General features: G+C 41.4%; 1 protein-coding gene across 2 annotated transcripts; it reads right to left on the bottom strand.

Annotated features, from left to right (window-relative positions):
* Positions 1-25: 25 nt before the first annotated feature.
* DNAJC2 (DnaJ heat shock protein family (Hsp40) member C2) lies at positions 26-17,208 on the bottom strand. 2 transcript variants are annotated; one of them, XM_069880290.1, is made up of 17 exons: positions 17,101-17,208; positions 15,623-15,813; positions 14,922-14,997; positions 13,196-13,294; positions 11,517-11,658; positions 10,241-10,321; positions 9,366-9,431; positions 7,560-7,651; positions 7,337-7,458; positions 6,348-6,497; positions 5,958-6,046; positions 5,802-5,871; positions 4,118-4,302; positions 2,803-2,903; positions 1,792-1,899; positions 666-820; positions 26-160 (listed from the first exon to the last, which is right to left on the bottom strand). In XM_069880290.1, the coding sequence occupies exons 1-17, from the start codon at positions 17,156-17,158 to the stop codon at positions 86-88; spliced, it is 1,860 nt and encodes a 619-aa protein (XP_069736391.1). In that variant the 5' UTR covers positions 17,159-17,208; the 3' UTR covers positions 26-85. The 2 variants fall into 2 exon arrangements, with proteins under 2 accessions (XP_069736391.1, XP_069736476.1); XM_069880375.1 differs by having other exon boundaries at positions 15,623-15,724; positions 17,101-17,181.
* Between the last annotated feature and the right edge of the window lie 155 nt (positions 17,209-17,363).

Here is a 17,363-nt window from a genome sequence, read left to right on the forward strand (position 1 = left end):
CACTCTTGTGTATTTGTATAATTAAGGAAGGAAAACATGTACAGTATTTGCATTTTTATTATAAAACGAAGATTGTCAGTAGGAGTCATTTCTTGACTTTAGTAGCATTCATGACTTGTTCTTGAGCAGCTTTCTTTGCCTTGACCATTTCAACGAGTTCCTGGAGAGTTGGGGGAAAAAAAAAAAAAAGAAGATTCTTATCTAAGCGTGGAACTTGTCAACAATGCTGTGGTTTTGAATGCTACATATATTCAGCCTAAAACACTCTAGCTCTCAATGTAATGAGGAGTTCTACATAGTTTAACACCTTAAAACAATTTATCTCTTGGAAACAAATAACGACAGGTCAATGCTCATCAACTTCCCCTCAAACAGGAACTTCACATGCAAGAGGCTAGGGGTAGACTTTGCCCTCCACTAGAGCTTGCTGTCAAACCGTAAGGCTTATTTCACAAGCTAGACTTCTCTTCCCAGCTTCCAGAGCCACTACTTTCCCTGAGGAAAGCTTAGCCCTTACTGCTCTTCTGGGACTGAGTTACCAAAGGAAGAAAAAAAACAAAAAAAACCCCCCAGTTGTACTGTCCTGGTAGGGACAACATTAAAAGCAAAGAATTCTGACGAGACCTGGGCTAATTACAACCCTAGGAAGTGGTGAGGTACCCTACCTTGTATCGCTTCATGCAGTCTTTTTTTGACCGTCCTGGGACAGCTTCTGCTATTTTCTCCCATCTTTCAGGAGTATTTACTGGATAAGTCTTCAATGCTTGTTCTAAAAGCTTTTGTTCTTCTGTAGTCCAAGGGGATGAATCTAAAGATGATCCTGTTTTTTTAAGCACAAAATGACAGTAATGAGACTGAGATAAGCCTAAGAAAATATTGCAAAATATAGTTGATTTAAAAATCTTTGTGCTTTTGTGATACAACTAGTCTGACCTAAGGGCTATCCTGTGCTAGAAAACTATAAAGAAAAAGCACACCCCACCCTGAAACTGAGTGGACAAATGGTCCTTGGGATATTTATATTTATATTAGCTGGGCTCTTCTCCCAGGTGACAGGGGACAGGACAAGAGGAAACGGCCTCAAGCTCCGCCAGGGGAGATTTAGGCTAGACATTAGGAAAAAAATTTTCACAGAAAATTGGGCACCGGAACAGGCTGCCCAGGGAGGTGGTTTGAGTCACCTTCCCTGGAGGTGTTTAAGGGACAGGTGGATGAGGTGCTGAGGGACATGGTTTACTGTTTGATAGGAATGGTTGGACTCGATGATCTGGTGGGTCTCTTCCAACCTGGTTATTCAATGATTCTGTATTTAAAGGAGGAACAAAGAAGGTTAATGTATTTTGTTGTTGGCTGGGTGTAAGACCCCTGCAGCTGCCCTGTGGAGCCACAGCTTTAGGGCAGAAATGTAGCTTTTCCTTTTGTGTTTCAGAAAGGAAACACTTCTTTCTGGAAGATTTGATGGGGGGTTGTTTAGGGTTTAACAGGAGACCACAGCTTAGCTCTAGGACGATCCTGTAGCCCAAGGCCTACTTTTACCTGAAAACACAACACCCTCTGAGGAGCAGACAAGCTCAGCATTGGACTTAGCGTGTTGCCTTGCCAGGAAGCATTTCAAACTGTCCCTATTTAGTTAACTGCAGTTTGTACTGTGCGTACCAGAAACCATCAAACCCAGTAACAGAGCCTGTAAGTTTGTTTGTAAGCAAGTCTTAAGTAAGTTCTGGATTACTTTCTTCCTAAGATGCACAGGGGAGACAACTCTGCCAGAAGAGCTCCCCTTTTCACCTTTACCTTCAAATCGTTCGGAGGGGGCAGCGCTGTCCATCTGAGGCACCACACCATGTTCTTTTTTAAATTTATCAAATGCTTTCTTGTTTATGTCATCTTTTTGATGAGGGTCTACAAGCAACAGACATGGAACAGAATACTTACTGCAACAAAATTAAAATATTGTATAGCAGATTATTGTAAACTAATTATCACATAATAAAAAACCCAAATTCCTACTTCCTTTAAAATGATGGTGAAGAGGTTGGTAGACGGACAAAAAATCTTTCAGGGTCCAATAAACTTTGCTCAAAACATCAGCCTCTCTAGCCCCTACCCTGCCTCGTACTGCTCAGATGAATCTCTCTCCATATAAGCTTAAGCCTGAATCTGCAACTTCAGTGAAATCAAAATGGATTATTCTCTTAAGTAAGGGCTGTGGCAAAACCTCAGATATTAATTCCCCTGAGTACCAGCATGTTGGAAGGGCAGGAGCACTAGGAAGGTGGATCCTCCTTGTGCAGGCACGTGGTTTGGAATGGAAAAACTTTGTTTCTCTCTTCTGTAGTGGAATGTTTTCATTGCCCTTGAGAACTTTAGGCTCCACTTACCACAAGAGGAGATGAGCCATGTTAATTTAAGGGTCTTACTCCAGTGCCGAAACCTACTCACTTTAAAGCATCTCTACAGCTTCAGCAATTGCATTTATTCTTGATTCCTTCCTTTGTAGAGAGCTTTCTCAGAGGCCCAATTGTCTCTCCGAGTGCAGAGGGGCCGAGGCGCTGCCTGTGCCCTGAGCAGTTGTGCAGCAAGCTAGGTTAGGAGAATTCCTGAGTGTCACTCACGAGGTGACTTGCACAATAGCTGTGAGGCTGAAGATACTGAATCACACAATCGCTCCTCTAAAACCTCCTTTTGAATTACACTTCTTTTGGGTATATACAGAGGATTTTCTCATAATACAAACGCAATTCCATTCAAAGAAAATCAAACTGTACAGAAGTACGCAGAACAAAAATAAGGTAATATACATACCAAGCTTCTGGAGGCTCTTCGCTTTATTGATGACGTCTTTTGCTGTTCGTTTTATTCCAGCAGTAGAGTGCAAGTTCATGTAATTGGCAATAACCTCCCACCTAAAGCAAGAGTAGAAAAGGGTAAACCAGCATATTACATAATAGCTTATCTTCATACAAGCTACTGCATGCATTTATATCAATTCTGAATTAAGTTTAATCATGCTTAAATACATATGAATTCCTATGGTAAATATTCTGCAAAGCTTTCAGTCATCAAATGCAGACAGTTCCCTTAAGAATTCAGTAAGCTTAGGTGAACTTCTGGGCTTCCAATACAGGAGGAGGATGGGGTCGAATATAGGTAAGTGCAGATCTCAAATCCTCAAAACTGCTCAGCTGTTCCTTTCCTGAATTCCCTAAACACCTGTTTACATTAAATACTGCAGGCTGCACTGAAAGGGCTGAGAAGTGACTAACCCCATTTCCACTGCCCCCGAGAAGACGACCTAAACATCTGATAAAGGGCCCTAGCCCCAAAATTATTCCTAGTGCATTCTGAGAAAATGGAAGGGAATATTTGCACCTGGTCAGAAAGGAGGATCATATCTAGGCCTGTGTTCTCAGTGACTGCTAAGCTGCAGTGCAGAAACAGGGACTGGCATCATATCCATACAGAATATGACAGCTGCTTTTTTTTAAAGTGTGTATCTAAATCCTGTAATGGAGGCTTCAAATCTGTGAATCCTAAGTGGAAGAAAGCATTTCACTCCTGGTAAAAAAACAGGATTTAAAGCACGGTCCTTTTCTTGATGCTTTTTAGCAAGCTGATGGCTAGTGCTGCTTTGATTCCTAGCCTTTCCCTTTTCCCCTTGCTCTCCCATAAAGAGAGTTGAGGCATTTTATTCTTATCTCTGGATTTTTTCCTCCTATAATGTAGAGGAGAAGCCAGCCTCTCATTCATTCTGGAGCTACTGCAAGGACCTTGCACACTTTTATTCCTACCTAGATGCATCACGGTCACCAGTCTGGCTTGGTTCTCTGCTTTAATGACTGGAGCCTATCTCGTAGAAAGCCCTGTGTGACATGCACCTTGGCACAATCTTGAGGCCCAGGTTTGGAGGGAAACAAGATACAGGCCAGAGCTGACTCCAGTGACATGGAAAGCATCGTATTAAGAGATGACAAATGATAGATTGCCCAACAGTCAAGGAAAAGGAGGAAGTTTAGGGAGTCCTTACACTGGCATCATACTTAAGATAGACTAAAAATAAATGCTTGTTAATAAATTAAAAATTGTTAGTGGCGCTTTTAACACCAAACCTGACAAGTACCTTGAGTTAGTCCCTGCTGGGAAGAGGTTCACAGCTTTAATTAACAACTGTAAATCATCTTCTGGCCAATTTTTGCTTCCCCCTCCACCACCAGTGGTTGCCTTTTCTGAACTCTTTGTTGCTTGGCGCATACGAGCTTCTGCCTCTTCTTTCTCTCGCCTTATTTGTTCATTTATTTCTTCTATCTGAAGGATTGTAAAGAAGCATTAATTTATTTTTACATTTTACAGTGACAAAAATCCCTCTTTCTGGAATCGCTTTGAGCCTTAAATTCTGCTTAATTTCTGTTTTGTACAATATACATAAGGAAACGGAGGAGCTTATCTGCTTCAGTATTATTTCACTCCATTCCTTGTGTAAATTTGGCCATTCCAAATTAGAAGCTACAGCAGGAATCCATTACAAGTTCTCTAGCATATTAAATGAACACTCCCAGCATTACACCAAAACTTGTGAATCTAGTGTGAATGTCCAGGCTGACTCATAGGGACAGATCCACAAAAGTACTAAGAACCTAAAGTGACTACTGAGGGCAGTTAGACATCCATGTTGAATACACCGATTCCCAGATCTTCCAACCTAACTGCTACCTAAGCCTGGTTATGCTAGAATTTCAGTTATTACAGTTGTACTAAGTTAGCGTTAACTGCAACAACCCAGATTTTAGCTACTAATTGCTTAGTTTGTTGAAAAGCAGTTTAGCAGAACTTATCCATCACAGCTCTTTGTGAACTGTAATCACATTTTGAGGCTGTGCTGTGACATATCTTTAATGTATTTGCTTCCGAGTATGCCCAGTCCAGTCTTGGCAATATTAAAATAGCTCTGCACTGATGTCTGTTGGCAGGATACTCAAAATAATTTTCTTGCTGTCAATCTCAAAACAAAAGGAGTTATCTGGTAGATAATTTTTATAAATGAGTGGAGCAGTTTTAGCAGAGACTGAAAAGTGACTGTCCTGTGTTTGTCTCTCCTGGAGACTGGATTCAGTCCCCTGTAGAACAAGAATGATTTGAGTAAACCTGACCCTGGGATGGGGACAGAGGCTTCTTCCCCACCAGGAAAGGCAGTTCACAGCTGTGAATTCAAAGTGGATGAAAGAAAGCACTTCATTCTGCAGGACACAGGTTCAGCCTTGTTAGTCAAAATGGCTTTTCCCTGCTGGCAAATTTACGTAGATGCTTGCTGGGTACTGTAAATCTTACTGCAAGTGTCTTGCTTTCCCCATACTTTGGTAAGCAACTCACTGGCTCCTCTGGTGCCTACAGCCTGCAGCACCCAAGTCCTTTTGTGGATCCAGCCCCAGGTCATGGATACTAGACTAGGATTTTTCTTGCATAACAGAATGGGGCAAGATTGCCCTCCTCCCTCTCTAGGTAATTGCTACCCATTGCTGGGCAAAGCTAAATTCCTCTCCTGTTTCTGTATACCGTACAAAGGTTTTGTGTCCTTTACTAAGTAAAAATGCTGGTTTTCTTCTTCTCAGCTGGCCCTGGTTATGTCACCAGCCATGAACTGCACTATGTAAAACAGAGCAGAGATCAGGTCTGCATGGGGACTCAGGTCTTTGTGTTTAACAGGCAGGATTCCACAGCAACTATGTCGTACCATACTTCGATTCAGTCACATAGATTTCACAAATCAGATTATTCTGTTATTTTGATTTGACACTCAGCATAATTACCTGTTTTACTACAGCCGCCTTTCCTCCTTCCCTTGTTGTGGATGTAAGTGCTTCATTCAAGCATTGCAGACTAAAAATAAATTATTAAGTTACAACAGATAGCTAGGAGAAAGATGGGTATCAAAACGAGCATACATCAGCAGCAGAAAAACTTACCTTGCTAGCTCAAGACGATCACAAAGCTTTTCCACCTCCTCCATCATTTTAACACAATCTGCCTCATTATCAGAAAAGTAATTCCAGTTCTGGAAGCAGAAATACATGTTCTACAAAGTTCTTGAACTTTATTGTCCTGTTCCTTCAGACAAAGGCTTAACACACAGCATTCTTCAGCCACTGCTGTGTTCAGACCTATTTGGTCAGCTTTACTTGTAAGTCAAAACCACATTTAAAGTATGTGTTTTAGTATTTTGCTTTTCAGGAGTCCCACTTTCCATACCCATCTCCAGCCATAAGCACAAGCAAGCACGTGATAGGTTCTGATCTAAGCAAACATGGTAAATTCACTGATGTAACTTGTATTTCACTATAATAATATTTAAATACCTTGCATGTCGTTCTCAGTTTTTGCCTTTCTTTCTTGATTGCTTTTTTCTGTATCTCTTTTTCCTTTTTTGCTACTAAGGCTTGTTGCCTAACTTCTTCTTCTTCCTTTTCTTTTGCTAACCGTGCTGCTTCTATTTCTGCTTGTCTTTGCTGCGATCAGAAGCAAAAAAAAACAAACAAAGAAACTCAACAAAGTTACACAGTCACAGGGTCTTTCAGTATTAAGATATCCTAATTCTGGTTTTGGTGGGGGGGTTTGTTGTTTTTAACTTGAATACATCAATGTTTTAGTGTTTGCTTTTCCATGAATCTTGAGGGAGGTGATGAAAGATATACCACTTGGCATTAATTCGAATACTCATTACAAGGGCCTCTAGTTTATAAATCCTGATTCCTTTACAATTATGATATAAAACTGTATGAAATTTCCTATTCTTGCCCTAAGAGCATCAGCTTGCAAAATGCAGTGCTACAACATTTCCCCTGCATCACCATTAACAAAGTCTTGCGATGCTCCAGTGTTGTCTTTTAAGTCACCTTTTAGCACCTTACAGTTTCCTTTGATTCCTGCTACTGTTTTCAGAGCTATCTTCTCCAAACTGTTAATATTAATCAAATATGCTGTTACCCCACAGTGTTTCATACCAATCAGCCATTCACAGACCATACGCACACGGCAAGCAGCTGTATCCATTTTATGAAAAAAGAAAGCAGGCCACAAAACTTAGTGACTGCCTCTAAACCAGAGGAAGTATATGCAACAACAAAACTCAGGTTTAGAAAGAATTTTGTTTCTGATCTGTGCCCCTTGTTTTCATCTCATTCTCAAAAGGCTGTCAGTCGTGCACTGCCTGTTGCACAGGGACCACAGACAACACATCTTTAAACCCCAATATAATTCTCACAGTAGCTTTCTGACACATCTAGAATCTGAAGTAGTGGATCAGGTGTGAAAGAATTTTTCAATGCAAACAAAGTAGTTAACTTACTTTTTCTTTTGCCTCCTGTTCTTTTCTTCTTGCTTCTACCTTTGCTTTCTTCTCAGCTTCTTTCTTTGCCTTTTCTTCCTCCTTAAATTTCTTTATCCTGGGATCACAGCTGTATGCATTATCTGGCAGAAGAAAGCATGCATTATGCACAAAAGAAAAACAGGAGATTTCCACTGTTCGTTAACAAATCTCTCTTTAAAAACCCAGCGGTCTGTATGCTCACCGACGAGTGTCCTAATTCTGTTCATTTCTTCTTTTTTCCTCAATGCTCTGGCAGCTCTGTTCTGCTTTTCAATCCACCTTCTTTCATCTCGACTAAAAAGGGAAAGCATAGTTAGTTCACTGCTAATACCCCACAGTGCCAGTCTGTTAGAAATTCAACAACAAACTTTAAAAGAAATTTCCCCACGCAGGTGCTCTTCTCTGAATACTTCAAACATAGACTTCAAAAAATGAAGTATTGTCCCAAGCTTGTGTCAAAAATGCTAAGCGTTTACACAATTACCTAAAACCTCAAAACATCCAACAAAACAAGCTGTTTACCTGTCATTGCACGGAATGAGCTCATGGATTTTTTTTCAAAACGCAATCTACTTGTCAACCTAACATTAAACCCAAGCAAAACAACTGAAATGGCGCCTAGAGGAAAGCTGGGGAGGGGCTCTTTATTAGGAGTGCAGGGATAGGATGACACATAACAGTTGTAAGATATAAGAGGGGAGATTTAGGTTAAATATTAGGAAGAATCCAGTGGAAGGTGTCCCTGCCCATGGCAGGGGATTGGAACTGGATGATCTTTAAGGTCCCTTCTGACTCAGACCATTCCATGATCCTATGAAACGATGGTATACAGTTTAATTAAAGGGCAGCAATATAATCAATAGCATTTGATTATATTGATATTACGGGTTATCCCCGTAACACAGTATAAAACTACTTTGAGCAGACTGAAGGTTTAAAACCAGTACAACATCACTTTTGGCAAGAGGGATAACCAGAATCATGACCATCTGAACAGAAGCTGAGACACAGTTCTCTCTCAAATACCGCATAGCAGGTAGCATTTGCTTAGGCGTTTTTATAAAATGACACTAATGACAGGAATAAGCACAAAAAAGAGCTACGCAAATAATTCAAGAGCCTTCCTCCAATGAGAAGCCTAGAGAATATCATTTATCAAAAATAGAAGTGGGATGGATTTGATTACAGTGCTTTCACAAAACTTTCACAGGAGAGAACACAGAAGGGCTCAAAAAAAAATTTAGCAGCAGGAAAGGCAGAAGAGAGAAGGAACGAATGCCTTGCTACAGCGTAAATACGGCACAGTTTTTAGCCACAAAGCAAGCCAACCACTGAATCTAACTACAAAGTGATTTCTATTTAAACTTGGAAGAAGAGGTTCAGACAATGCAAGTGATGGTTATAATACAAGGATGACTAAGTGAAAGGTTGTGTCCTGTGAAATGTGCGTTAGACTAAAGCTCTAACTTGAACAGTCTGTGTTTATAACTGTAGGAAGAATAAAAATAGAATGTGTTTTCCAATGGCAACATGGTCTGAATAATTCAGCAATTATCACTACATCAACAAATACACAATTTTTATTAACATTAGGCCATCAGAACTAATGCCTCTAAATTCTAGAAAGTATCGCTTGCCTCAGCACAGTTTAATGAAGAGCTGGAGTGAGAGACAATACCTGCTTACTCCTCCACTCCATTCTGACTCCAGGTTCAACCTGTGTTTGGCACTTGCTGGAACTTCAGTCTGAACTTAAAATGGACACACATTTCACAGCACCTCAGAGACAACTCTGTGATGCGATAACTATTTAAATTACATAACTACGACAAGGAGAAACCCACAGTCAGTCAGTCATGGACTTGAACTGGACTACTAAACTAGGGGAGTTGAACTCAGTCTTAGTTGGGCTACCTTTCTTCCTATGACTTACACTGTACTAGAAAGTTGGAAAATCTTGACGTATCAGTATCTTAGTCTCCTGCCAAATTTAATTTTACTTACATACCATTCTGCTTTTTCTTTTTCCTCTTCATCTAAATAGGAAAACTCTCTCCAGGAATCAAAATTATACCTAAAGTAAATAAATAGTAACAAATAAAATTAACAAGATTGAATAATAAAAAAACCCAAACAAGAACAAGTAACACCCTCCCAAGCAGCAGAACTATTACAAGTAATCTACTTTTTTTGCTATTAGATTTTTGCAGGCAATTATACTGTTATTTATGATTTATAATACATAATTTACAACTATACTGCACCTACAATGATTCCACTGTGTTAGGTCAAAATGTAAGATTCTGTTGAAAGGAATGACGTACATCCATCTGTGCTGTATGACAGAGCATATTTTGGGATGGGATAAGTCTCACCAGCTCTAGATATCTACAGTGCAGTTCTCTAAGCTCCCACTACAGCCAGTGGAGATACAGTGCAGTCTGTAGAATTCAGAGAGAAAATAATTCCATCTTTATATAAGCATCTGTATTTAGCAGATGAGTCAAGCCACAAACTTTACTGACTTTACTGGACTGGACAGACCTCCCTCAGCTAGGGGAGCTTAAATAACTAGCAGACACCTTCAGCTACAAACATAAGTTAGGCGAGATGAACCCCACTCCTGGTCTGTGGGTCAGCTCGGTTCACAGCAAACATGGTCAGAAGCTCCTGCTCTAACTGCGAATGTACAACATGGATGTACTAGCTAGGAGAAAGGCAGCTCAATTTGGGGAAGGCACCAGACAGCTGTGGGGTAATTCCATCACATTGCTAGGTCAGAACACACCACAGCCAACGACCTACGCACAAAAGGCTCTGCAAGCCCCTTGTATCACACGTCTTGAATACGGTGAATAGAGACTGAGCTATCAGCTAACTTACCAAAATGAATAAAATGCATCGACGTCTTCAAATGATGAGCTCATGTCCCCGAGTTTAGGAACATTTTTCTTATTTGACCACCTGAAAATAAATGGAAACATTAAAAAAATAATACAAATACTCTTTACTTCATAACATGGCGTGTGTTAAATACAGAATCAAAATATAAAATCAGAGGCTTCCTCCCACCAACACAGAGGAGCACCAGGAAAGAGGAAGAGAACAGGAAAGTTCCTTCTACACTTCTTTCAGATTGGGCCTTTTCTGGAGAGCTCCCACAGAAAAGCAAACTCCTCCCTGCCTGAGTTTGGTGTGCCTACAAGGAGACCTTATGGAGCATAAGGTACCTTTGTATTCAGTTCTCCATGTACGTTCTCCTGGTAAAGAAGCTTAAAGAAAGCGGACAAAAGGTACTCTGTGAATAACTCAGCTCTGTGGTAGCCTACAGAAAGTTTCCCACATATTCTTGTGGAGTACAAGGGCAAGTACATGCTCTGCCTCTGTTCCATTTTTTTCCCTACAAAGAGGGAATCTTCCATGGGCTCTAGAATTTGTTACTCATGACACAGTATCCATTTCCAAGCAGAGATGGGAACCACCCATCTGACAACCACAGATCCAGGTCTGATTCTCTGGAATACTCAATAGAAGATTCAATGAAAGTACTTTAAATAATCAATCGTTTGGAACGTGCTATGAAGTGCCTCACACAATGAAAAACATTTTTTTTTTCGATACAGGTAAAACAGACTTCTACTGTGCCAGCCTTAATACAAAGTTAGTTGGCAAGCATGAATCATATGCAGAAAAAAAAGTCTCAAATCTTAAGAGAGAACCACCACATGTTGACATTTATCCTCTCTCTTAACCAGCTAAACTGAACTATTGCCTTCTTTTAATGTCTTACCCTAATAAGACAGTAATAAAACCATAATTTTCAGTCGGTGGCATACACACACTTGGCAGAGCAAATCATTTTAAGATGAAATATGTGTTGTACAACAAGGACAGTAAGTAATGGAGTTGAGAACAGACTTCTTTTTTAAAATCTCTGGGTCAAACTCAATGCCACCAGCGTGACAGTCCAAATTAGTTTAAAATGAAATAATAGAGAATGCACTGTTTTACTTGCATTATTTTTCTAGTAAATGAATGCATCTCCCAGCATCCCTTAAAATCACACCTGGAATAAACACAGTGCCAGAAAAGTTTGCAAACATTCCTTCCAAGCAAACGCTGATGCTTCAGCAACAGCAGTCAGTCTGGCACAGCTTACCTGGCATTTCTTTCAAAAACTGGTGAAAAAACTTCAAAGAAGTTTTCTTTTGCTTCACTTTTGGAAGGTACAGAGTTATCAAAAGTTGGATCTATGCTGTTAAATGCTCGTCGTTTCACAGGATCAGATAATATTTCATAAGCTGAAAAAAAAGGTGCCATACACGAAACATGAGACTAAAGTGAGTCTTCCCCACAAGGTGAGAACATTACAGAAAAGGTTCTAAATGTTTAAAATGATGCTCTCAGATCTGCATTGGCTCTGTCATTCTGATATAGTAAATTATTTTAGTGAACCAAACAGCACTGCTGACAATACCAGTTAAACTAAGTAGGAGGAAAATGTTTATGAAAACCATCACATTTAACCATTACAATGTAACAAACCAGCTTATATATAAAATAATTTCCTAATTAAGGAAATTCCTAAATTCAGTTCAGGCATGGGGATTTGGGACAAAACATCTTCAGGCTTCTATCCTACACCAGATCTCTGCAGATAAATTGAAAAAAAAAAGTCTACTGTTTTTTTCCTGTCTTTTTCCTAAGACAGGAATAGAGTAAGAGCAGTCCTTGAGTTAATATGATGTCAGAACTGTCAAGAACAGGAGCCATTCATTAGAATTTTGCAGCTCATGATGAAGCTGTACTGAGATTTTGAAAGAGTGCAGTATGCCACATAGTTACTAGCAAAAACATGTCTCTGGTTTTCTTGTTCTTGCAGTCCTGCAGCTGGGAAGCGTCACATTACTCAATCTTTTAACCTGGAAATCACACACATTGTGGCTTCAGTAAATTTCTGTTTTCTCTCAAGGAAGTGTAGAATTACTTTGTCTGTCATTTCTACAATACTCAGTACTTTTCAATAAGAGTGAAAAGTCAAAGCAATCAAATTTGTGTTGGTATCATTCATGGGCTTCTCTGCATCCCTGGACAGAGAATACTGCCTCAAGGTCAGATCTAGAAGGTGATAAGCTGGAGGAGGCATTGGTAGTTCTGTAAACTGATCTCACTGCACTTATGAGTGGAGAGGAAGGAATGCAAGGGACCACCAATGAGCTGCTGTCTGCTGGTCTTCCCTTCCCCTCTGGGAAGGGACTTCCCTCTGCCAATACTCTAAATAACTCCAATTGTCCTCTACATTGCAAGCTAGAAGCTTTAATAAACCTCATACCATTTTCCTGATGCAAAGAATTCTGTGCACATCTGTTGGTTCCTCTTCCACTTAAGAGATGTCCCTTCCATACAGAGCCCCAGTTCTGCTCTCACACACTCAGTTCCCCTGGCACTGTATCTCCCATAGGGCAGCTGAAGGAACTGATATCCTACATCAAATCAACAGATGCTCTTTTGGCAGAGTAAGTGCATTAGAACTCAGATTTTCCACTTTCTGTTGATGCCTAAGGGGAATTACTTTATGGCACAGTGGTTTATCCCAGATTTGTGGCTACCTCTGGTGGTTCATCATTGCATAAGCTGCTGCCGGCATTCACATTCTGTCACTAAGGGGCATGGCAGACAAACATTTGTCAGTTGTTTCTTCTACCCAGAGGGAAGTTACATTTATTGAGGCTTATTAGTAATTGTCAATTCTTTAAAAGCCTAATATAGCACTACAAATACATTTCAGATAATCAAGCAGACTAAGAGAGTACCTCATAAAAGCACTCACTTGCTTACCTTTAGTTATGCATGTAAAATAGTCGTTATCACCTTCTCCTATCTGTTCCCCTGCAGCTTTCCGCTTGTCTGGATGATGTTTCAAAACCATGGACTTATCTAGCAGATAGATGCATTAGATTTAGAAACACTTCATCATCAACAATTTATTTCTCACAAAATTTCTCTGAATAGATACTTAAAAAAAATAAAAGGCACTGTCCCCCCCAAACCATCTGAAAGAAACCCAATAGGAGTTAATGAACTTTCTTTGATTTAACACTATTGTCAAAATTAAAATTATTTAATCTTTGCTGGCACACAAAATAACCAGAACTCAGAAACTGTGTTCTAACTTTACCAGCTGAAGAAGTGCTGATTTTCTGGGACTTATTCTATTAGTATGCATAGCAAAGTGCTTCAGTAACTGTAAGTGTACAGTTAGATTAAAAAAGCATAATGCAGTTTCAAGCTCTTAATTGTGCAAGACTGTATCATTCCCTGTGCAATCATACTGAAAAATAAAGCAAAACAGTTAACTTAATTTTAGTTGTCATTCTAATGAAAAGCAAAGTAGTTCAGATAAAATGAAAATTGTGTTCTGCTCATCTATTCAAATTCTGACCATAGTTCATGATGAAATTTAGCACAGAAACTGCAGCCATGAGCTGTGCTGCACTTACCTATGGATAACATTGAGCAGACGCACAAGATGCTGTGGTCATGTTCTCTCTCTACCTAGGCCTTAACTCCTAAGATATAACTAACACATACAGATAAACCAGATTTTAAGTAAACTCTTTTGCCAAAAGCTCTAGCCACATTAGCATACAAGAAATGCACCTTCTTGGCTCACTATAAAATACCAGCGAGCAGTTATCATGCGAGTAGTTACAGCAAACTGCCTTTCGATAAACAAATCTGAATCCTTGTTAAACACAGGGAAAGCACAGGATATACTGGTGAGAAAGACTTCAGTCTCTTTACCACCACATAATAATTGAGTGCTGTTAGAATCCTAAGAGAGAGATGCCCCAGTTCTTGTTCGACAAGATTAGTGAGACAGCCAATCATCACCAGAATAGGTGTTGCTCTGTGCTATATATCAGCACACACTCCTTGGTGGAATCATTAAGCAACATGTACCCAAGGCAATATAATATCCTGTGCGAGTTATTAATTTCCTAATGCTAACACATTTTCATTAGGGAATGCCTGTGGTTTCGCTGGGGACAATGGTTCTGTTCACACCAGTACTGTTACACAGGCAATTGTTTGCAAGATTGACTCGCAAACCCTTCAGCTTATTTCGTAAAGGCTATTGAACAATCTTCAGAGTAATTTTAAACCTTCCTCCACTAAATACTTGCATCCTTGCAAAGTCAACTCTTGGTCACATTGCTTTCCAAAAAATACAATTTCTGAAGCCACAATGGGAAGGGCTAGTTGTATTTCTCTGCCTTTCACTGAGCCTGGCTGCAGACTCAGAAATGAAGAAATGCACAGTTATAGTTTCAAGGCTGTTTACAAAAACACAGACAAGAAAGCTGAGATATGAACTTGGTAAAGTGGATTTTGGAGCTATGATGTGAATTTAGAAGGCTAGTAAACAACACAAACCAAGGAGCAGGCATTTTCAGGTCTGTGAAACAGAAAAATGCTTGTCTGTGACACATATGTATTTTCACATGGAAAACAGTTGTGTGCACCTGAAAAAATGGTACGTTTATGCAGGAAAGTTACTTACGAGCTGCTTTGATTTGTTTCTGAGTAGCTCTGTACCGTATATGTCCTAGTCCAAGAACCGCATAATGGTCTTGATTCTGAGGAAGAAAACATGAATCCCAATAAACACCGATAAATGCAACCTAAAAAGCCATGCAAGATAACAGTTCTCCTCCCCATCCTTTAAAAGCAAGAGGCAGAATTCTTCCCTCTCTCAATAACTGTTAGAAAAAGGCTACAGAAACAATTGTCATGAAGGTCACAATTCCTGAATAACCAAATATCAATACAGTACGACACTGTTACAGAAACTCAAGTAGTTTAATCTAAATTGGAATAAAGCACTGGATCCTAGAAAGTACAGTTACTGGAAAATACAACTGCTGTTTTTAATGCTAAGAGTGCTGATGCAATTCCAGAATAAGGGAGGCACTAACAGGGAGAAGAGACACTGTTACTGCTTACAGGCAGTAAAATGAAAAGCAACAGCTCACGACTTAAGATCTTATCCCAATGTGGGCATGAGTTTGCTCTCACCAACCAGCTCTGCACAGGAAATACAAACCCAGCCATAATGCTAAGGGACATAAACCAACGGAGGTGGAAATGGGAGGGGAGAAGGAAAGAGGGTCTTTAGCAGCTGGGAATAGCACCACTGCGGTGCACAGCATTCAGGAGATTCCCAGCAAAACTAATTAAAACTAATCTGTACTGCATGAATACCTTCCAGTCCTTTGGATCAAGGGTTTTTAACATAGGGAATTCTTCAAGCTGCAATTCTTCATCCCCTGATTCTTCAGAAAGTTCTTTCTCATCTTCTAGCTCCTGGAAAGAGGCAGAAACATTTATGTTTCTCCTCTTAATAAATGCTTCAAACCATCTTCCCACAGGTTCCACTTGACAGAGTACTGATGCTATAAGCAAAAACATAAAAGCAACTTTACCTTCTGTAGTTTACTTTCTTGGGGTTTGTTTTTTCTTTTATTAAATTAAACCTCAAAGCCCACAGAAGCTCTGCATCACACAAGGCGATGGACTGTCAAACCTCCCAGTTTGCCCTGAAGACACCAGCCTGTTCAAAGTCAGCAGGAACTGCGACATGTGCCCATCAGACATTATCTTCCAAACAACTCCCTGTGTTTTCCAATATGGAAAGGTGCTTCCAAATTAAAGGAAGGTATGTATTAAGCGATATTATGAGTCCTTAGAACTGCTGTGATCTCTGCCCTTACACAGCAAAGCCAAACCACACCAGCTGTTACACGCCGACTCGAAGTGAGTGCAGGAACAGGTCCACATGTGAACAGGGCAGTGTTAGAGGATAGGAAAGCACTGGAAAAGGCTGCCCAGGAAAGCTGTAGATGCCCCATTCTTGGACGTGTTCAAGGCCAGGCTGGACAGGGCCTTGGGCAACCTGGGCAGGTGGATGTGTCCCTGCCCATGGCAAGGGTGTTGTAACTGGATGGACTTTGAGGTCCCATCCAACCCAAACCAGTCCTGGGCTGCATCAAAAGAAGCGTGGCCAGTAGGTTGGGGGAAACAATTCTGCCCCTCTGTTCCTCTCTTGTGAGACCTCATCTGGAGTACTGTGTCTGGAATCCTCAACATAAGAAGGACATGGAACTGTAGGAACAGGCCCAAAGGAGGGCTACAAAGATGATCAGGGGACTGGAGCACCTTCCATATGAGACCAGGCTGAGAGAGTTGGGCTTGTTCAGCCTAAAGAAGAGAAGGCCCTGAGATCTTATAGCGACTTTCCAGTACCTGAAGGGGCTGCAAGAAAGCTGAGGAGGGACTGTTTACAAAGGCTTGTAGCGACAAGACGAGCGGCAAAGGGTATAAACTGGAGAGGTGAACAATTAGACTAGATATAAGGAAGAATTTCTTCACAAGGAGAGTGGTGAGGTGCTGGCACAGGCTTCCCAGGGAAGCTGCGGCTGCCCCATCCCTGAGGTGTTCAAGGCCAGTCTGGATGGGGCCTTGGGCAGCCTGGGCTGGTGGGATGTCCCTGCCCATGGCCAGAGAGGTGGAACTGGATGATCTTTGAGGTCCTTTCCAACCCAATCCCCTCTATGATTCTAGGGGATAACCGGGCAAGCTCCTCACACACCGAGGCGGCTGCGACCCGGGGGCTCCCAGCACCGGCAGATCCCACCCTTTCCCCTCTTCCCTCGCGTCCTCACACGTTCCCCAGCACCTACCGCCCGGCAGCGGCGCCGTGACGCCCGTGGCCTCCCCGACCCTCGCCTCCCGCAGCATGGCCGGAGCGAAGCCGCTTCACCGCCCCGTCGGGACCGGGACGCGGCGCGTGCGGCCGCCTCACCAGCGCTTCCGGCGGCGCGCCCCCTAAACCGCCCCCCCCAGCAACAGGCGCTGCGCGCGCCCCCTCCCCCCCCCCCGCTTCCCGCGCAACGGCGCCGGACGGCGCCGTTGCGCGGGAAGCCGGGGGGGGGGTGGGGGGGGG

Source organism: Phaenicophaeus curvirostris, chromosome 1 (assembly GCF_032191515.1).
Source record: "Phaenicophaeus curvirostris isolate KB17595 chromosome 1, BPBGC_Pcur_1.0, whole genome shotgun sequence".
Taxonomy (NCBI): Eukaryota; Metazoa; Chordata; class Aves; order Cuculiformes; family Cuculidae; genus Phaenicophaeus; species Phaenicophaeus curvirostris.